General features: G+C 43.7%; 1 protein-coding gene across 1 annotated transcript in view; it reads left to right on the forward strand.

The window, feature by feature from the left end:
* The window catches only part of lingo3b (leucine rich repeat and Ig domain containing 3b), a 35299-nt gene extending 12852 nt beyond the window's left edge, over nt 1–22447 (forward strand). The window contains exons 2-4 of the mRNA XM_085805823.1: nt 15457–16066; nt 16378–17121; nt 17971–22447. Of these exons, the coding sequence (XP_085661949.1) occupies nt 15512–16066; nt 16378–17121; nt 17971–18540 (1869 nt within the window). The 5' untranslated portion in view covers nt 15457–15511 and the 3' untranslated portion in view covers nt 18541–22447. The remainder of the gene's footprint in view (nt 1–15456; nt 16067–16377; nt 17122–17970) is intronic.
* The last annotated feature ends 320 nt before the right edge of the window (nt 22448–22767 follow it).

Consider the following 22767-nt stretch of genomic DNA (forward strand, 5'->3'; position numbering starts at 1 on the left):
CACCATGACGCCCAGGAGCAGCTGGCCATCGCACAAGCTCCCTGAGCAGATGGAGTTTGTCCAGTTGTGCTGGAACTGCAGATGTTTCTAACCATGATTTCTCCTCTGTGCTGACGACGTGATACTGTTGAAGTTTCTTACCTCTCAAGTGCAGAGTCCACAGTCCAGGTCAAGGTGATTCAGTCAACAGCTGCAGAGGAGCTGTTGTTGCTGTCGGTTCACGTGTCAGTCTCTCTGTCCCTCTTCATTCGCCCGCCCTTAAAATGAATTTGAAGGTGTTCAGAAATGGCCGTTTGTCCTGTTTGTCGCGCCTCCTTCCACAAGTTGCCGCACGAGTTTACCCGAGTAAGGAAAACAAATTTGATTGGTCGTTATCGAGCGGGCGGGATATTCAATGTTTGGGGCGAGACCGAGCTTGTGTGTGTGTGTGTGTGTGTGTGTGTGTGTGTGTGTGTGTGTGTGTGTGTGTCTCAGACGTTTGATTGACAGATGACGGATCCAATATTAGTGCGAAAAAAAACTACCCCACTTTCATCCTGGATTTACTCGAAAATAGAATTTTGCATGAGTTTGGGCTACATCATCTCACCTTTTTTCAATTTTAAGTGAATCATTGAAATTCAATTTTGAAATAATTTTCTCCCTCATTTTCTTAACCTTGAGGCCAGGATGGGAAACCTGGCAAACAAATTCTTCTTCATAGTCATCTTTTATTTCAATCTGAGTTTCTGTAAGGTTTAAAGAGCCACTTGTGCGTAAAACATTCCAGCAAAAACAAAAAAATCCCCAAAAATCTAGCAAGTTTAACAAATTGTACATTAATAAACACAAATCTGTAGTCTTTCTTGACTTACCTTCAGTTCTAGACACAAATCTGAGCTCATGGACGTCCTACAGTACTAACGGTGCAAAATGCAAACAAAACGAGAAATAAAATGAAAATAAATAAATCAAATATTGCCAAAGAGTGCCCACACATGTATGTAGGCGCAGACATGAGGAGGCTAATAGAAGCTGTCACGGTGCTCTGACTCCAGATAGTCTGCTGTCAATCAACAAACCGACCCTGAACTCTCCCTAAACCTGTCAACCTGCTCCGCATCCACAGATCTGTCTCTTCCTCTGGCTCATCCTCCCTTTAATCTCCTCCTCTTCTCTATTCTCCCTTCCTGTGTGTTTTATTTTTCATTTTACCGTCTTCTCACTCCTCCAACATCCCTTATTTGTTCAACCGCCTTTATGACCTTTCCAGAAACTTCCTCCCCTGTGATCCCTCTCCTTCTCCTCCTCCACCTCCTCCTCCTCTTCTTCACAGTAATCTGTTTCTTTTCACCACCTTGCTCTGCAGTGTTTACAAAGCCTTCACAACCGCGCGTGTGTGTATGTACATATAAAAGTGTGTATCTGTGTGTGCGCGTGAGAGAGAAAGAGAGAGAGAAAGGATGGCTTGTTTGTCCTCCTCTGGGATCTCTGGTGAGAAGAGGATCCAGGAAGTGTGATGATCACCTAATGTCCTGTGAAGCAGTGTCTCCTTTTACACACACACACACACACACACACACACACACACACTCTGTTGCTGCTGTACAACCACAAGCTGAACAGTTTTATCAGTGCTCAGGGATTGTCGCTTTTGTTTCCTCAGTACAAAGGATCCAGCTCTCTCCTCCACATCCCCTGCTTTCTTTTATTCCACATCTCCATCCTTGTCACTCTCCATTTTCTCTCCCCTCCCCACGTCATCCATTCCCATGTTTTTTTTCTCATGCCTTCACCTCTATTTCTCTGTCTTTCTCCCCCCCTCTCTTTCCAACCCCTTCATCCCGACATCTGAAACGGCAGCAACGGCTCCTATTGGTCGCTCTGGCAGAATCAGAGAGACGGACAGCCAATAAGCTTTTGGGCTAACAGGGTCACTATTATCCATGAAGCAGTGCAATTACTCTGCTGTCTACATCCCTGCCATGTATGCATATGCAATGCTCTCTCCGTCCTTGTACCTATGCTACACATTTCCACTGTACGTGAACATCCTTTCTTGGTAATATGGTTTTATCTCACCACGGATTGAATGGAAGCGAAAGGTCATTTAAAATGCTCGAGGCTGATTTGATGTCAAGGTCTTGAGAAATCCGACAAGATAGCACGTCAGAGAGTCTGAGTGCATTTTAACATACATTTGCAATCAGTTTATGCATTCAGGTCAAAGCTGTGTACATATTCATCGTAAAGTCTTCCCGTGTGAATCCGGCACCATGCTGCTCTTCAAAGACTAGGGAAAGGAAAGCTGTCACACTCCTCCCATCCCCCTCCGTTCTCCCTCCAAGTCATTCCTTTTTCTCTCTGTTTACTTGCCGCTCAGTTATATATTTGTGCCACGTACCAGTCAGTCACTCAGTCAGGCTGCGTTCAGCTGTACAAATCACACAGGTTTTTCCTCTTTTCTTTCGTCTTTCCCTGGACATATGTGACCTTTTCAAACTGTAAAATGACACTTGAACATTTTTTGACATGTTGTGTCTCATGAGCAGAGGATGTTTAATATGCAAAAATCCAGGCATGTGTTGTTGCGAAACATCGGGCTTCCTGAGCCTGGCCTCTCTCTCTCTCTCGCGGCGTCTGATTGAGCATCAGGCCTAATTTGCATCATTCGATTCTCTCAACTGTGGAATGGCTTTGACCTTCCTCCATCATTAGTGACAGAGAGAGACAGAGCGTCCCCCCACCACCACCACCACCGCCACCACCATCACCACCCTCGCCCGCTCTTTTCCTGCTCTTTCATCCATCATACTCTCTACTTTCCTGTCCTCCGTGTCCATCACTTCTTCCCTTGATGCCCAAATTTATCCATCGCTCACATCGCGGTCATATTATGCAGCCCCACACTTATTTGTTTCAATCTTCCCCCTTCACTTTCTTTTCATCACACTTTTTCTTGCACCCGTCTCATTCGGGGTGGTATATTGAGAAGGTGTCGTCCGCCTTCTGTCTTAGATTCCCCATTTGGCTTCCACCGATCTAACGAGCTGGAGAATCAAATTAATTTCTCTTCTTCTGCAGACCAGAGGGATATAAAAACACATCTTCCACACTTCACACACACTCACAAACATGCACACTAGCACACACAAACACACACACACACACACACCACATTGAGCTGTGCATGGTGAAAAAAGGGGCCGTTGCCTTTCAGGTGAGATGTCTCTGGGGAAATGTTTTCCTTTACAGAAATCGGCCAGCTATCATCACAATCTGCAGCTGCTCTGTTGGCGCGGAGCAGAGGACGTGATTTCCCTTTCCAATGACCAGCCCTTGGGATCAACCCACCATTTTGTTATCTGGGAACTCATTAGCCTTTAGAAAGGAAATGACACCAGAAATGGACTCCTTTCATATCCCATCTTGAGGCCAGTCATCAGGGCTGTGATGACAGGGTCTCCCGTTTGCATGAAGGCGAGGTCTGTCTTTTTCTGCAGCAATAAGACTCCACATTCGTCAGCATGACCGAAACACTCCACCGATGGGCGAAAATGAGACAAAATATTCTGTATTTATTGAGGTAGTAACATCATATTCGGCTGGTGGCGGTGACCAAGCTTTTTCGAAGCATGTGTGAGATAATTAATGAGTCATTTCAATCCACACCAGTAATAAGGCCACAGATCCCCAAAGGGCAAGACTAATTCCAGGCTGTTCAGTCACTTGTCGTAGTGTGTGTCACTCAAAATGATTGGTGTCTGCATGTGTGATTTTTTTTCTCAGGGAGACAGGTCAAGTTTGATTAAATGATTTTTATCTCCCTGCTGTTCTTAACTCTTTCTCCCCAACTTGCACTCTTGCTAATGGTGTAATAATCTCTGCACTCGCTGGTTAATTACATCCCAGGATAAACAATTGCCACACTAAATGCTTTTTCTCAATACACTTATAAAAAGCCATGTAAACAGTGGCTTATTCGCGTGCATGCACAGGCACAATTTGTGCAGCTTTGTGTAGCTTCAGCAGCGCACGTACCAGACTTAATGACTTGTAAGTCTTCTATCTGCCTACCAGCTGGCGGGTGTCCAAACCTCTGATCTGCAGAGCAAGCTCTTCATCGTTCCTGAAAAAACATGATGGTGCACATGCAGCACCGTATCACACAGACCGGTGCACACGACACTTCAACACATCACACATCTGGGTTCAGAGTCGAGCCTGCTCAGCTCTGAACCCAAAACATGAAGGTGATTTTGTTCATCTGTCAGCATGGAAGAAATGGACGCTATAGTTTCTCCATCCTGCTCACTAATGAGGCCCATCCTGGATAACAGGACAACTCTTGTAGTTGCTGTAACTGCTGAATGCACATGGAAGAGATGTAGTGAAGGAAAATCTAGCAATTAGAGAAACATTCTTGCACATTGCTTACTTGTGAGGAACAAGAGGACAAATTTGTCTGGTGTCAGTACCACAAAGTTTTTGTGATTCTTGGTCTTTACTTTCTAGTATCTGCCTGTGTAGGTAGTGGTACTATATGTGGCATCAATGTGTACACACATGTGAGTCAGAGCTGCCTCTGACATAAATATATAGAGTTGAAACAATCTCAGTGATTTAGTGATAATGAGTGGTGGACTTTAGCTGGGATGTAAACCAATCTGTTCTCCTTTTAGCCCCGGTATGCCATGAATGTCTGCCGACTAAGCCCGAATGACCACTGCACTGGAGATTTATTATAACACTGTGACCCCTGACCCCCTGCAGATCACATGACTTCATTAGGAGTCGCAGAGGAAAGTGTGATGTCATGTGGTGGAAAAAAGTGCGCACAGGTCTACCATGACTGTGACAGAGAGAGTCGAGTGAAAACCTAACACCAGAGCAGAGGCCATATGGCTGCGAGGCGAGGTTACAGATCTGATAAGCTCGATTTCTGGGCTTCTCTCGGTTGTTTGTTTACTACACTATATGTATCTGCCCGTGTGTGTGAGCCTTTTCATGTTTCTGCGCTCTCAGCATGTGTAGCCATGTGCTCAGGTTGTAGCCAGAGAAAAGCAGGTCAAAACACTGCAGGGTGTGAGAATCATCAGAATAGCTACAGCTAATTAATCGTGCCAGACCTTCCAGTAAAACAAAGGGATCCATGTTAGTTCGCTGAGGATGAGCTCTGATCGAAAGTGACGCCTTTTTGTTTTCAAAACATCACACTTTGGATGAGTTTAGATGCCTGAACAACCTTTAACCTCTGCAGACCCACTGTCTACTGTAGAGGAGCATTAAATACTGTATGTATTGGTCTGGGGGCCAATGAAAATACACTGCACTTTATGAATGAATGGACTTTAACCAACCAGTTTTCACCCGACAAGTTGTTTGGTGACACAGACATGAAGGACTCACAGAACAGGAAGAAAGTTTTTTAAAATGTCAATGAATTGTATGCAAGCTGCTTTCTTTTTTTAAACATGGGTTACACCCCAAGTGCACAAGTATAGAGGTGAAATAACAACATGATTCATGTGTGTATGAAATTTAAAGTTCCACTACAGCTTGAGGTCTCACCATGAACAGAAAGAAATAACGTTAATGAGCATTCATAAAGTCTAAATAATCAAAGTATGGCCATTAAGAAGATTCTTACAGAGAGACCCACTTGGCCTTTAGATTTTTAATTCATTAATTATTTTTTTATTAGGTGTCCTAATTCTACCCGTATACTCTATATTTTTGTTATTGTCAATACATATCATCATCCATATTTTCCTGTCTGTGGCAGCAGATATACTATTTTTAATGTTTCACTTTTTAAAATTGCCATTGTAGTTTTTGTTTTGTTTTGTTTTTTGCGAACATTAGTCAAGAGTAAACAGTGCATTTGTCTAAAACTATTTTCAGATGCAGATTATTTATGCTCAAAGGATTTTCCAGCTGCAGGACAGTGAATGTGGGACTGACCCAAAATAAACTACAGTGTGCATCATGTTCATGATAATGAACAAACACGTCACCCAGAGCCACAGTGTGTTTTTTAGTAGTTGGACAGTGTAGGTCTCTGTCACAGAGCAACAACACAGAACAAACTTGTTATGAGAATCAGTTCACAGCTGACAGTAACAAACATGTGAAACTTATTCTTATCATTAACTTCTTAAATGTGAAGAACACATGATATCATCTCAGTGGAATAAAGATGTGATGATGACAACGTTATTCTGATTGGCTTTCTGGCTTTAGTCAAAACAGCCATTTCATTTGTTTTGTTATCTTATATAACCTGCAAGTTACATATTATCTTGTCTTATCAAAGACTTAAAAAAAATAAACAATCAGTCAGATGATTATGATGACTAGTTAATTCTGTAACTTTAGATTGTTTTTGTTGTTATTTTGGTCCTAATGTTTGTTTGTTTGTTCAAAATATGTAATAATACATCTGTCAATCCGTGTCAATGTGCGTTTGTTCCACAAGAGTCAGAAATAAAAGGCAACAGATGGGACGCAACAGCATTATAGATAAATTCATAGACGTTTGTTCTACTTTTGAAGAGAACAAACAGTGTTTGAAGTGATGCACTGGCTGCTGCAATGTTTTGTTTTTGTTTTTCCCTTTAATCCCACCGTCCCTCTGTGTATATTTATCACAACTGTCAAACAGAGGACTCTCCTCAGCTGTCAGATTACACCCAGAAAGAAGGAGAGGAAACAAAGACAGGCGGAGAAAGAGGGATAGAAAGTGTGGGTGTGAGTATGTGTGTGTGTGTGTGTGTGTGTGTGTGTAGCTTTACATGTAGGACTCCACTTTAATCTATTTTAGTTACACAGGGGATTTGACGTTAAGGTTGAAATACCAATGCTGTGAAAGCCGAGACACAGAAAACTGTTTAGATCTGAAGTTTGGGATTAGGAATACTTTTGTCCAATTGCCAGTTGTCACTCTAACCTGAGTGGGTTCAGCTGCTGTGACGCTTCCACAGTGGACAGTTTAGCGAAGGCTTCACACAGTTTCTTGCTGGTCTGCGAGGTTTACAGTGAGCTGAGAGAAAATAATTACAGCAGAAAAAAACTGGATGTACTGATATGATCACTTCAGAAGACTGAAGCATGCCCACACACACACACACACACACACACACACACACACACACTTCATTGATGTTTGTCATGGATTTGATGATCTGGACTACACAGCACTGTTGCTCATTATAACAGAGAGGAAAATAACAAAGCCCACATTGAGTGGGAGCAAAATCAAGCAGGGAACAAAGTAGCACAAGACATCAAAGACATGAAGTAAATATATTGTATCTTCCCAATATGCATGTTCTCGGTGGCACAATTGATTCAAAATCTTCCACTAAATTATATTTGGAGCAACAAGGACGGTGAGATCTCACCAACATCCAGTTGTGCATCAGATACTTGTAGTGAAGCAGTAAACAGACACCAGAGAATGAGGCAGCTTCTCTGTTCTTCAGACCGGAGTATTAACAGTATTTGTTGATTTTATATCTAGTTATTGTCAGCAAACTGCGTTTATTTCATATTTCCCTGAGGAGAGGCGAACAGACGTTAATACCATGGTTCAATAAAATAATTTACAAGCTATAAGAAATGTATTTGTTGATGAAACGTCTCCTCCTGCATTAATTGAAGGCTGTTTTTTTTTGTCTCCAGGGCAAAGGGGAACCCTGTACAGTGTAGGTGCAAGTGTAACCGGTGGTACAGTCCTTACAGTATCTTTCTTGCTTAACTAAAACTGTGAGATAAATGTAGGTCTACTGCAGTAGAAAATGTAACATTCCCAGTGGAGTGGAAGTATAATGTCATATAAACTGGAAATACAAGCAAAAGTATCCGAAAAATTGTACAGGGGCGGAGGCGCAGGCAACAGGGCAGGCAACCGAGCTGGAAGGCCCCCCCACCCCCCCAGAGACGTCTGACATTGGTCCTTATCAATGACAACATGATGGAGCCCCTTTAGACACTGCAACGACACATTGGTAATGTCCCTGATGGGCCCTCTCTACCTGCCGGCTTGGGACTGGTGGCAAATCCATGTATTTGCAAATGAAACATGAAGCGAATTTAACCAAGAGGAGGAGGAGTTATTTATATTCTTCATTGTTATTTATGACCTGTAAGAGTAGAAACTATTTTTGTTAAAAATTAAATTCTTGATTATTTAGTGAGTCATCAGTAGTTTTGGATTAATTAATTAATAATGCACGTAATTGACCAGGTCGTTCACCTTCACATTGTAGCCTGCATGGTTTCAGACATGAGATCGCGTCACCCGACAGACAGACAAAACAAACAGGATCTCCTCTGCAGAACTGTTGAATGTTGACAGTTTAGCATTTTCCTTAGTAACAGAGTATAGAGCAGGGCTGGTAACTTACATAAACCTCAGTAAATATTCAGTGATGGCGTCGTATGGATTAGCTGCTTGTGACTAATCACTTTGAGTAAGTTCTGCTGCAATGAGTGAAACTGATACAGACTAAACCTATCAGTGTCATGGGATTTGCCAGTCAGACTCCCCGCTGTGCCAGGCACCCCTCGCTGAGGTCTCAGTGTTGGTGAAGTTCAAAGTGAAAACATGACACACACACAAACACACACACACACTTGGATACACGCATACAAACACACACACATGGATAAAACGACCTTTTGGGCTCATCTCCCTTCTAATCCACTTAACGTTGTCTACCTCCTGCCCACACACCAACCCAGACAGCTCCTGTCTGAATTCATGGACATTTATAGCGTCAGTGAGTGTGTGTGTGTGTCGGTTCTGACATTAAAATTATTTTTAGCGTGACGACAGTAACTTGTTTTTCGATGGTGTGATCTTGTCGGAGAAGTCGTTTGAGGACTGGAAAAGAGTTTCCCCCCTTAACGAAAGCAGCATATGTATTTTTATTATTTTATGATTGTTTGGGGGTTTCATCTCAGCTTGTTTTAGCTGTTTGTTGCGTTGTTGATGCTCGGTGGCTGTCAGGCATTTGTTCTTGATGCACTGAGCATCGTGTTCTGTTTCAATGTGATTCTGGCTTTGACTTTGATGCCGGTGGAGAACTGAGGCTGAAGTTTGGCTTCCTCAGTTCCTGCTGCTGCTTTTTTTGTTCCTAATAAAAAACTCTCAGTACTGGTGATGTCTCACTTTGGTGCACTTCTCAGGAAAGATGCAGCTCAGAGATTTCACAGCGTTGTGTGAAGTATTTTGGGGATCACCCGGCTAAAGGGGAAACGGTACAGTAGGATGCTGCGTGAGTCAGAAAGCGTCTCTCATTTCGTGAAACATCATCCTCTGCACGAGGAGACATCAGCAAGGATGCTTCTTCAAAATGATGATGAACCGTTTGTGTGTGTGTGTGTGTGTGTGTGTCGATTTGGTTGGGTGTGTGTGTCGATTTGGTTGTGTGTGTGTGTGTGCTGTAAGCCACTTGCTGTGCTGCAGACTCATGCTGTCAGGAGTATATGAGAGGATTGAGACTGACAGTCTGGATATGTTACCTAGCATCCTCAGCTCAACAGCTTGTCGACCAGTGTGTGTGTGTGTGTGTGTGTGTGTGTGTGTTCATCCTGGGCCAATATTTGTTATAAACTTATCATAATCAAAATTAAAGATTCACTTTGTTGGAAAGGTTTTCTGGAAAGACAAATTTGTAAATCTCTCCTTTCTCCAAGTTTCTACAGCTTCCACTGCTTCCACATTCCTTTTTTATTGTCATCAAGAAGTATACTGATTATAACCACTTGCAAAGTTTTTAAGAAGAAGATATTTAAGATTTACTTGGTGCACATTTAGTTTTGTGAACCATCTCGGCCTGTAATCTAAACTTCATCCAAGAACTTTAACATGCTCCACATGCACCTGAAACAACCAAACTGGATTTGAAGGATGTGACTCTCATAACTTATTGAACTACAGGATTTCATGTCTTTGAATTATTAACTATCTTTTACAGTAATACTGTATATTGCAATGTGCTGTCCAGTGAAACTCTAATGCAGCAGTCAAGTCCACGTTGTGTTTTTGTCCGTAATCAGCTGAGGGTCAAACCAGGCAGCATGTCACTCTAGATCAGTTCACACTCGCTGCCTCAGTGACTCAGAGTTCTTGGAGGAAGGAAGTGGGTGAAGCTACAATGGGATTGCATGGCACCAAGCGCCGTCATGAGTACCGCCTCTCTTTGCAAACTCAAAACGACTGCAGCGTCCTTGACGTTTCACACTGCAGCTCACTGAACTGATGTCAGCTCGGAAAGCGTTCAGTTTCCTCTGTGAACACCGGGAGCTGTGGTTTGTGGTCACGTCGACGTTGGCTGTCGCCGGCTGCTGTTGTCACGATGGAGCAGAAGTTTGTGAATGTGTTCATATTGTGTTTGTTCCAGTTTTTCATTCATATTCATATCTTGGTGTCCCCCCCTGATATTCTGCCCACTGTGGATTTGTGAAGCTCTTTCTCCATTTTTCACAAATTATGTTTTGATGACAATTTTTCTTTGTCATCATCAACAGCTTCAGGCGTTGTTGTTTTGTTTTGTTTTTTAATCTTTACTGAGACTTGAATGTAGACCAGAGGGCCCATGAAAAGGCATAATAGAATTTTTCAGATTAAAGAACCTTTTACGCTGACAAATATGGCCAAATTTAAACTTAAATGAAATCTTAAATATCTGTTTTGAAGGAAATTTACCACACTCGTCTTCTCCCCTGACCGTTCACTCCCACTCCTTACCCAAAGAGCTGCTAAATTATATTCCACTCTTGACATGGGCTTAAAAAGGAGTGACTAAGCACAGATTTAATACTGGGTTTATAGCTACTTAGTAATGGAAAGTACAAACTGTCAGCTTTGCTCCGGATGTAAAAACGTCAGGTTTGCGCCTCGGTTTGTTTGTAACAATAAAATGTAAAAAGTTTTCTTCAATACCCTGCTGACTGCTCAACTGCTCATACATCACTGATGCTGAATTGTGTCTCTTTGAGGATTTTATTGTGTGTGTGTGTGTGTTTGTGTGTGTGGGTATGAGAGAGAGAGAGAGAGACAGACAAAGCTTAAGAGGAAGGGTTGAGGAGAGCCACGCTCTGCTGGCCAAATATAAAGGCTTATAAAGGCTACCAGTCAGCATGGATGACCTATTTACGCTCAGACACACTGCCTCACAAACACACAAATACACACCAAGACAATGTCCGCCACCTTATTTTTCTCCACAGTTATTCGAGAGGCGTCTTTCCCCGGCCACGCTGCTTGTAATCAGACTGACCTGACAGTGTACATCAGGTGAAACAACGGGAGTTTGAGACATCTGGCTGTGGTCATGAGCGTTGTGGTGATGTATGTGTGACTGGGCATAGATGTCATTCCTCCAACATCTGTTCATTAGGTCGACTCTCAAAAAAGTTGGTTATTTTTAGCTTCTGGGCTGATTTCTGTCCCATTCTTCTTCCATTTTCTCCACGGACATCTGGCCCGTGGCACACTCTGTCTTCCTCGCTGTCGAGAGAGTTGCCACTGCTGTTGCCTCAGCATCTGGCAGATGTTAATTTACAGCGTGTAGTGTGGATTTGGGGACTCCTGCTGTGATTTTTGTGTGTGTCGCTTGTCCAGGTGTAGGAACATGCTGTAAGAGTAACCCCGTACTCTTTAGCTTTCTAGATAAATATGGAGGCAGTCAGATGCACAGACGGAGACAATCTGCTACTAAAACCACCTGCTGCAAGAATAGCTGAAAAAATATCCTCTGTATTTGGAAATACAGCGAGAGAATAGGTGTATATTTATTCACCTGCTCACTGGATGATGTGCAGACTCCTCTGGGTCTGTGTGTTTGATGAACTGTGTGTGTGTGTGTGTGTGTGTGTGTGTGTGTGTGTGTGTGTGTGTGTGTGTGTGTGTGTGTGTGTGTGTGTGTGTGTGTGTGTGTGTGTGTGTGTTTTAAGGATCCCCGCCTGTCCTTGAGTCAAGCAGTGAGGACCTTGTGTGCCTCCACGATGTCAGCTCACTGATTCATGCTGCGACTCTGCCACTGACCCATAGGATGACTCTCAAGGGGGGTGTGGAGGCAGGTTGCATCCATCACACTGCCGAAGAGCTGGGCAGATGTGCACTGACACACAAACACACTCACACACACACACACTCATACAGACACTAACAAATAGAGTATAGCCATGCTAGCAGCCTAAGCAGAGAAGTGCTTTAAGCTAAATGTTAATATCAGCAGGGTATTGTGCTCGCAGTGATAATCTGTAACACTATCCTCAGCAACTTGTTTTATCATATGGAAATAATCAATAAACGGTAACACTTTACAATAAGGGTCCCTTAATTAAAATTTGTTAGTACATTATTAAGCATTAATTAACTGTTTACATATATATTAACAATCATTATTGTGTATTATTTAGGATTAGGAAACACATTAAAGCAGATATCATCGGCATGGCCGTTTCGGCTAATGCTGTGTTCAAGGCAGGCTTTTGAAACCGTAAGTTACAGCTTCAAGTCACAACTACGACTTGGTAGCGTTCCAGGTAACCCGTAGCTCGTGTTTTTACCGTCCTGTTGTCTGTGAAAGTTCCCTATAACGGCCACTCGTAACTTCCGACCCGTGAACTCGTACCAGATCGAACTGGTATGACTTCACAGGAAGGAAAAACACAAAGTACGAGTTTCCTTGAACGCACCATGAGTTAGCAGCCCCCGCCCTTGTCAGGCATCAATTGGTCCTCGTGCTACGTCACCACATTCACGCGCATCCCTTGGCTGCACACACAGCCCTTCATGCCGTTCTCTCCCCTCATTGGATAACACTTGTATCCCACAAGGAAAATTTTCTCCTCGGGTTACAGCAGAGCAGAGTGACGGAGAGACTCGTGTTTAGGCTGAAATACTTCATGTAAGTGATTGCTGATGGAAAATAGGACTATTTAGGACTTATATTAACAAAAACATTCCACTGATATCTGCTTTAATTAATGTAGCCTATTAGTAAGCCGTTAATTAACGTTTACTACTCAAAGTTAGTTAATACATTTAAAAGTTGAATAATGTAATTAGTTATCATTATGTATGCATTATTCAGCATTAATTAACAGATTAGTTTATATATTAATGCTTAATAATGTACTAACTAACGTTAATTAAGGGACCCTTATTGTAAAGTGTTACCCAATAAACACCAGCTGCAGGTAATCAGAAACAGAATTTGACCTGAAGATGGCACTCGATGAAATTATATTCCACGATATTTCAATAAAAACAAAAAATTCAGGCCATCATTTAAAAAAAAATAGTTGTTCACCTTATGATCAAAGTTATGAAGATTCATCACGATTCGTTCATTCTGCACAAAAGTTTCGTGCCTCCCACTGCGTAGATGTTGAGATTATTCACTGAAGTTTGGCCTCATTGGAAGAAAAATCTGAGGAATTTGTCCTTGTGAGACCCTGAATGTTTGCTTTATTTCATGGCAAACAACCCAATAGTTGTTGAGATATTTCACACTGAATCACAAATGTCAAGCTCACTGTGGCACTAGAGGAAATGTCACAGGATCACTGAAGTCATCCTTGGGGGGTGAGGGGGGGAAGAGCTGTCAGGATATCTTAATCTGGGCCAAGGCAGTGAACTAGCCAACCAACGTTGCCAATCCCCAAATATCATCATGTGACTGCCCCCAAAAAATTAGCCAGATGGTGCACGGACCCCCGAAGAAATTTTGTTTGATTTCGTTTTATAAATAGCTCGTTATTTCAGAACATCTGTATACTCATGTTTGTTTTTCAGATCTCTCTGTTCCTCTCCTGGGCTCTATTCCACGGAGACGTTGAGGTTTGCTGCTCCGTTGTTGTGGTCATGGTGAGTTGTTGCTGGTTGACAGTGCGAGGCTGAGCTGTTGCTGAGAAATGGGTCACTTTCCGCAGCAGTCGGCACAGCAGCTTCTCCGTGCCTGAGTATTGTCTCCAAGCGAAAAGGAGAAATGGTGCCAGATTTCAACCAGATCCTTCAGATACAGGATCTGTAAACAGAGTGTTTTCCTGGCCTGTCGAAAATTGTGGGATTTATCCAGCCTGAGGCTTAGTAGATGAGACGCAATCTCTTGGGCTTTTTTTTTTGTGCAGTTTGTGTGTGTGAAAATATGAGTGGTGTGTGCATGTGTGCAAAGAATTTATGTCTGCCATCATTTAAATTTAGCTTTAATCCCATTTCATCCTGTTTGAGCCCATTGATGCCAACGCATTGAAACAGTCAGATATGATTAGGCATTCAAGAAGCTGTTTTCTAAATCCAACTTGCTAGAAAGAGAACTGAGGCGAAGCCGGCGGCGGCCAGGCGAACTGACGACTTTTGGCTCTTTCAACTGTGCGACTCACCCTCTGAAGACTGCCCATTAAGCACAAACCAGCCCATATATTATTAATCTGTTTGGCTCGTTCTCCTTCCACTGCCAGCATTTGTGCCGTTTGTGCATTTTAACATGATGCTCCCCAGCGATGATGATATATACTGTATCCTCTCTCGATTTTACTTCATCTGAAAAACAAACATCCACGTAAATAGTCAGGAGTTTAACATCTGAGGTGCCTGATAAGCAGTTTGTCTCTGAAGGTGCAGAACAAACTTTCCACTCTTTCTTCATGTGAAGGTGTTCCTGTCCTTTCCTCCTAACTGGACGGACACTGAGCTGCGTTCCAGATCTAAAGCCAGGTGCTCTTTGACTGTCTCCGAGTGGAAAAATAGTGCGTGGGAGAGATGACAGGTTGCCTGAAGGAATGTTAAAGCGCGAATGATTCATCTCATCTTCGTGCAAGAGGGACCAAAACAAATTTTAATTCATACCCAGCAAAATGCCACATCCTACGCACACATGCATCAGCACATACCTGATCAAACACTTAATATATGACTTGATTCAAACACTTACTTCTATTCGTGTTTTGGACGGGGACGGCGTGCGTGGTTGTTAAGTAGCTCCGTCTGTGTTGGTGCGTGGTGATGATAAATTCATTGTGTTTGTCAAAATGGAGCAGACGGCCTCAGTGCTGCAGGAGCAGAGGAGATGCAACATGCATGAATTCAGCTGAAGCGAGAAGGTCCCAGTGTCCCAGTTTTCCAACTGAATCCATAGATGAATTAGTGAAAAGACAAATTATGTTAAATATCTTAACGGGATCTGTGTTCCTGTAATGGGGTCTCGTCAGTTGTATTTTAATGTCATGTCATGATATGTCTCAGATCTCCCCAGCTTCCAGTACAATATTACTTAAACTGCAAGGACACATAGATAATTCACAGCCATGTGGATGTAATTTTTATGAGCCCGGGGTATGGTGGATGATAGACCATCTTTTTTTCCACATCATCTTCATGCGTGAACTCACTCTCTTTTTTCTGTCCCTCTGCTCTCTGCTTCCACTCTGTCCCTGTCTTCCCTCCATCTCGTCCTGCAGGTGTATGGTGTACTGACCCTGCCTGCGACAGGCGAGGAGTCAGAAGACCAGGGCCATGATTGGCTCACCTGGCCCTGGTGGGCGTGCCTTAATGCCGTGGCCGAGGGTGTGGCGGTGGGTCCTGGCTGCTTTTCTGGTTGCCGTGATAACCTTGACGCTGCCAGGAAGTAGCCAGGCCTGTCCGCCACGGTGCGAGTGCTCGGCTCAGCTGAGGTCGGTGTCGTGTCAACGGCGGAGGCTCACCAACATCCCAGAGGGCATTCCCACAGAGACACAGCTCCTGGACCTCAGCAAGAACCGACTTCGCTGGATTCACGCGGGCGACCTGGCGCCATACCCACGACTGGAGGAAGTGGACCTCAGTGAGAACCTCATTAACACATTAGAGGCCAATGCCTTTGCCCCTCTCCAGAATCTTAAAGTGCTGAAGTTAAGGGGAAACCAGCTCAAGTTAGTGCCCATGGGGGCCTTCGCCAAGCTGGGCAATCTGACCAGTCTGGACCTGAGTGAGAACAAGATGGTGATTTTACTGGACTACACCTTCCAGGACCTGAGGAGCCTGAAACATCTGGAGGTGGGAGACAACGACCTGGTTTACATATCCCACAAGGTAAGCTGTCCAGCATTTTGCCACTCCACTGTGTGACTGTTTCACTCATGAAAAATGGATGGAAGAAGAACATTTATTTTTTAAAACATCTCCTTGGAAATTAGATCGTGGAAGATCAGACTTTTGTTCTAGCAGTGGAATATTTTATGAGGTCTATTATACAAGACACAAGCTTTCTCATGGCACATTAAAGGGCCTTTTACATTTCTGTCACCAGATTGGTGTGAACCCACATTTTGTCTTAAGTTTGTTTATGTAAACGTCAACATTGAATATTCACATTAAACTCCTCTTTCATCTGTGTTTTCCAGGCGTTCTCAGGGCTGCTGGGGCTCGAGGATCTCACCATAGAGCGCTGCAACCTGACATCCATCTCTGGCCAGACGCTGTCCTATCTCCGCAGCCTTGTCACTCTTCGCCTCCGTCACCTCAGCATCATTGCCCTGGAGGACCAGAACTTCCGCAAACTCTCCAACCTGCGAGGTCTGGACATCGATCACTGGCCGTACCTGGAGTACATCTCCCCTCTGAGTTTCCAGGGCCTGAACCTCCACTGGCTCTCCATCACCAACACCAACATCACCTCTGTCCCTTCCGCCTCCTTCAAGGATCTGGCGTACCTCACCCACCTCAACCTCTCCTACAACCCCATCACCACACTGGAGCCCTGGGCCTTCAAGGACCTGCTCAGGCTGAAGGAGCTCATCATGGTGAACACAGGGTTGGTTACGGTGGAGCCCCATGCCCTCGGAGGCCTCAGACAGATCCGGGTGCTCAACTTCTCCTCCAACGACCTTCAGACTCTAGAAGAGGGCTCCTTCCACTCTGTCAACAGTCTGGAGACCCTCAGAGTGGACGGGAACCCCCTGATGTGTGACTGCCGTCTGTTGTGGATCCTGCAAAGACGCAAGACCCTCAACTTTGACGGCAGAGTGCCGGTGTGTGCGGGGCCGGTGGAGGTGCAGGGGGTCAGCCTCAGCTCCTTCACCGACTCTGCACTCTTCGATCACTTTACATGCCAGAAACCTAAGATACGTAACCGCAAACTGCAGCAGGTAATTGCATTTAGTAGGGATGTACAGAATCCAGGATTTGGTTTCGGATTCGGCCAAATTTTGATGGAGTTCGGTTTCTGCCGAACCCTACACCTGCCCTACACATCAACGTAATGACGCCGTGATTACATGAAGGTTTACGAACGATATTCTGCCGTCCCTGAACAACAACATTCAAATCACTCTCAGCACAGCCAGCATCACTCCCATTATCACAAACTAAATATAAAGTCCACTAGCTTGATGCTAACATATAATGGAAAACATCATAGACAGGCTCATGGAAATTAGCATCGATAAAGGAACACACAGCTGTTATTTTAACATAAACATGTAAACATGCCTAAGTAACACATACAATAATACTTACAGGCATGTATTTTCTCTGCTCTGTGGATATAATTTCACTTTTTGGTCTTTTTCTTTCTTGATTTGAAGGAGAAAATTACTAAAAACCTGTATCTTGAATGACTTGTAGCATAAATGGTCGGTGTGTTCAAATGCCAAATAGTGGTGAAAGTTATTGCCCATTGTTTTTTACAGTTAGAATAAAACAGACTGTGTGATGTTTACTGCATTCATAATGTGTTTACTGTATGGGCCGATGATGGGAGCAGGAATCGGTAGCTATTCGCTTTGGATTCAGACAAATCTTTAAACAGTGGACACGGTATTCGGCAGAACCCCAAATACCAGGATTCAGTACATCCCTAGCATTTAGTGAAATCTGTATGAATTCACATGGTTTGATGACTGAATGATGCTAATGACTTCTACAGCTGCTACGTACATAACCATCTGTCCTATTCTGACTGTCCTCTTACACCTTCTTTACACAACCTCTCTCAGGTGGTCGCTCGTGAAGGCCAGCCAGTGAGTTTTCTGTGTCGAGCCGAAGGAGAACCTGCACCTGCTATCGTCTGGATTTCCCCACAGCGCAGACGGATCACAGCGAAGAATTCAGGGCGCATTACTGTTCTCCCTAGTGGCACGCTGGAGATCCGCTACGCCCAGCTCATTGACAGCGGAACATACATCTGTATTGCCAGTAACGCTGGAGGCAATGACACCTACTTCGCCACGCTCACAGTGCGTGGCCAGCCGCTTGACGCCGCCTCAGCCTTCTTTCTCAACCGCTCGCTGTACAGTGGCGAGTTCTTCAACGACACAAATCTAAACAGCACACGGGTTTTCCTCAAGTTCACCTTGGACCTGACCACCATCTTGGTCTCCACGGCAATGGGTTGCATCACCTTCCTGGGGGTGGTCCTCTTCTGTTTCCTGCTGTTGTTCGTGTGGAGCCGTGGACGCGGCCAACGCAAGAACAACTTCACAGTGGAGTACTCTTTCCGGAAATCTGAACCAGCGACTGGAGGCTCTTCAGGAGGGACCAGGAAGTTCAACATGAAGATGATATGAAACAACGCAGCCAGGGGTCCCTCGGGGGAGGCATGAGCACGTCCCAAAAACGTGTTTGACACACGCAAACGCACACAGCCACTGACTCGCAAAGAAGTCTGAGAGCTCAATGTGAGTTCCTGTCTGTGGCTCCATTCAAAATTGAGCGCCCACATCAAAACCAGAGCCATGACATGATTTGGTTTGATTTATGAATGAGAACAAAATGACCCTGATCTCTCTGCCTCTCAGTGGTTTCATTCAGCATGTGGTGAAAAACTTGGTTGAATTATACCGTAATGTACAATAACATTGATCAATTGGAAAGAGCTACTTGCCATCCATGCTTGATAAGAATAATAGATTTAAAAACCATAGGAGATAAGTTGTGAATTGGCATGATTAATGAGCTGTGAAATACTGGTAGTCCTGTCTCTCAGTTATATAAATGAGGAAATAAAAAAGGTTTCCTTTTGATTAAAATTTCCCTTTACTGTATTCTGTGCAGTCAGGGGTTTTAAGAGGAATGTAATGTAAGAAGACCTGGCTACCATCCATTTATAGAATTTGTAGCTATGCTCCTCAAAATCTGCCTTGTTAAGAGTCATGGATGTAGTCAGAGTTAAGTTGTAAATTTATACCGCTAAATAAAACACATGATTTTGAAAGAAAATTTGAATATGTTTTCTATAGATTATTGAGTATGACAACCAGCTTTATCTATCCTGACCACGGCTGAACAGTGAAGAGGATTATAATGGGTCAAACGCTTCATACCATATGTCATTCACTTTGATGAGCAAAAGCTAAATGGATGTCAAAGATGATCTGATTATGAGATCTGGTGAGAAGGAATTTGAATTGGATCATTCACATAAATGACAATTAGACAAACAAAACGTGATTTGGCCTCATCTTCGTTAGACTTTGCGACAACGTTAGCTGTGTGAGTTTGGGATGAGCGCACTAGCCGTGACTTGCTGTGGCAGCCCGTGGCCCTGGGGAGTTTGGTTAGGAAGTCAAGCCCACTGGACACGGGCTGCTACGGTGACCATAGCAACCAATACAAGCGAGAGCAAGGGGGGGGACCGGGCCGGGGCCCACAGGAGAGCGCTGAGCATGACCTCTGCTTTCTCTCCTCTTGATCATATGCTCTTTCATCAACAGGGGGCCTCCGCCCTGCCCCGTCCCTGCCCTCCCCTGTGTTGGTGGATGCCTGACCTTCCCAGTGCTGCCAGGGGGGAGCAGCCTGGAGGGTTGGGTCATACTCAGAGGCAGACAGAGGACACACAGTTACACTATGGAAACATCTGCACACTCATCCCCAGTAGTGTATGGCACGTTTTCTCAGGAAAGGTGCAATAACTAGCCAACAGAGTGAGTGTACCCACACAACAACACATCGCTCTGTTAAAATAGTACATTCCAACAATACTGTAAGTAAAACCATGAAGCCAAAAGTCATTCTCTGAGAGAGAACTGATCTGACTGTAAATTTGTGAGTGAAGAATCAAAGCCATAGTATCTGTAGGTTGTTTTTTTATGCAGTAGTGTGCGTGTGTGTGCATGATTCAGTTATATAATAATAATTATTGTCACTGCCATTTTACAAGCTGTTGGGATAATCACAAGACCATCTGCTGTAACTGTGCTTGCATAAAGTTGCACTCCATAACGCACACGCATTCACACAAAACCAACATCAAGTTTATTTGAAGCGGTAGGAGCAACAATCACAGTGAGGCACCAATAGAGATGCGAACTGACAGTGCGCCTCAGTGTGACACTGAGTGGTCTTTGTCTGTCTCTGAGTCGGCCAGTGTGCGAATGTCTCTGCCCCCCTAGCCCAGTGCATCCCCCCTCCTCACCCCCACCCCCCCCATACACCCCCACTGGGTCCTCCTTTGGGAGGGGTCCCTGGCTGGAGACTGAGGATTCAAATGTAAATGAAGTCGTGTTAACCCTACCCACGCCATGTGCATCGTATAGTGGAGAGTAGTACTGTGGTTTAAAAAAAAAAAAAATACAATGAGAAAAAAGTTTCTTTGAAGTGTTCTGTTGTTTAGTTTGTCCACCGTTTTAATTTACTCAGCTGTTGTTCTCCGTGACCTTTTAGCTGTTTACCGTTTTAAAGCTCCTCGTCCTCCATGTGGGACTGTTCTGTTCTCAAGACCCAATAAAGCTCACTTACACTATAGGCAGTCTGCCTCTCCGTTGGCAGAGCAATATCTTAGTCAACAAAAGGGACATCAATTGAAGCTGTGGTTCCTAATCTAGTGTCACAAGTTAAATCGGAGGCACTTCCAGAGACAGCTAAATTAAAAGATCGGGCCCCACATATACCTGGGTCCTCAGCCCGAGTCTGGCCCGTACACTTTCACATCTGGGCTGTTTCTAGCTGTTATCCTCCAGTGTTGGCTGACAGCCTGGAAGACTGTGTGTTTGTGTGTGTGCCAGAATTGGTCCAGATGTGGAAGTAGCATCTGGCAGTCGCACTGTATGTGGGGTGAACTTGTGCCGAGAAACTGGGCATATATAAAAAAAACAAAAAACAAATATGTACCCTTTTTTTTTCGAACATGAGATAGCTTTAACTCTTTTGGAGAGAGCGCACAGGTCTTTGTAAGTTGATATGACACAAGTTCATAGTATAATTTAAAGTGTTTAATAAGTAGAAATGTGTAACAGCTACAACTGCTGTTCATATTAATGTTCACATAAATGTAACAGAATGACTCTTGATCAAAATATTGTGCGTAAAATGTAAAGGTAAAATGGTTGGATTTCAAATTACATTTTATCAATATGAGCACTATCCCTCAACTTACAAAACCTTATGTCAACAACATGGGTATAGCACAGACAAATAGGTGAATACTAACTCTGAAATACGTATTTCCCCAACTGTTATTTGGCCACTAAAACTGTTATTTTAAGAGGTTTTACAACTTGTGACACTACGGACCATCACTACTGATGTTTCCCATGTGTAGCCAATATTCACGTTGTTTTTATGGTGCAGCCTGATTTATCACAGTCACTAGTTTGAAGCTTTACACACAAATGAATCAATTCATTGATGGTGTAACTCACTAACTGAACCAACTGACACGGCTGATGTTAGACTGACTGGACATTGGTTAGGTTCATGATTTGTTTACATGTGCAACATACAGGTTGCAAGTAAATAGAGTTTTAGGCTACTGTAAAAAATAAAATTAAAAAAAAGACATGTAACAGTTTCTGCACACAGGCTTGCCTCAGGTATGACAGGGCCTCATGCTCTCGAAACTTTTGCAAACTATATCCTGCAAACTCCATTTTTGTCCCTCGTGAGGGATGATGAAACCCCGGCTTCTGTGTCAGGATTAATAACTGAACAGCTGTTAAAAGATTCATGAGGCCGAATGAGAATAGATTAACAATGTGTCAGCGAGCATTTGGGCTTGCACGGTGTTGAGAACAGGACGTTGCCTTCATGGACATTTCCTCTCCCTGAGCCGACCCTTTTGTGTTTCCATTCCCCGGTATTTCTCAGTGGAAACTAGGTCTAGAAGACAGTGAGAATGTCTTTAGTGGTTTATGGTGGTGTTGTTGTGTAAGCATCAATCACAAATGTAAGCATAGATGAGGGTGTGTTTCATTTTCTTATCTTCTCCTCCTCCCACTCTTTACCGTCCTCCTCCCCTCTTCCTGTCCCCTGTCTTCTTAATAACATTTCCGACCCTTGTTGTCCCTGTTCACAGTATTAGGCTGGAATATGGTTGTGTGGTAGTAGACACGTGTTCTGTGAGTCAGTGTTATCGTGTTATGATTATTTGCTCCTTGTGATGACATCGAATACGGAGCAGTGATTGGATCAATGGAGACAAAAGATGAAAGGGGTGACCCAGGTTCCTACAACAACGAAAAAAAACCACAAAAAACATTGGTTCCCATTTCATGCCCTTCTCATTCCTGAAACCCCCGTCACTGGAACTTTCTCGCTCTGCACAGTGCCACTCTGGGATCTTTCTCTGGATATACGAAAACCCATGGACTGTACTGTATGTATTTTCTCTGCTGATACACTTTAACCTTCAAATGTAGAAAGGGGGGTGTGGGGGGGTGGGTGTTTGGTTATTGTTGTTGCCTATACTGTGGTTCACTGAGACAAGCAAAAAGTTCATTCACTGAAAACTGATATTTCAATGTTGGTCAGGGTTGGAAATAAGCACTTGTATCTATTCAAGCTATAAAAGTGAGAGG

This window comes from Trachurus japonicus, chromosome 17 (assembly GCF_045865225.1).
Source record: "Trachurus japonicus isolate A0001 chromosome 17, Traja_1.0".
Lineage (NCBI taxonomy): Eukaryota > Metazoa > Chordata > Actinopteri > Carangiformes > Carangidae > Trachurus > Trachurus japonicus.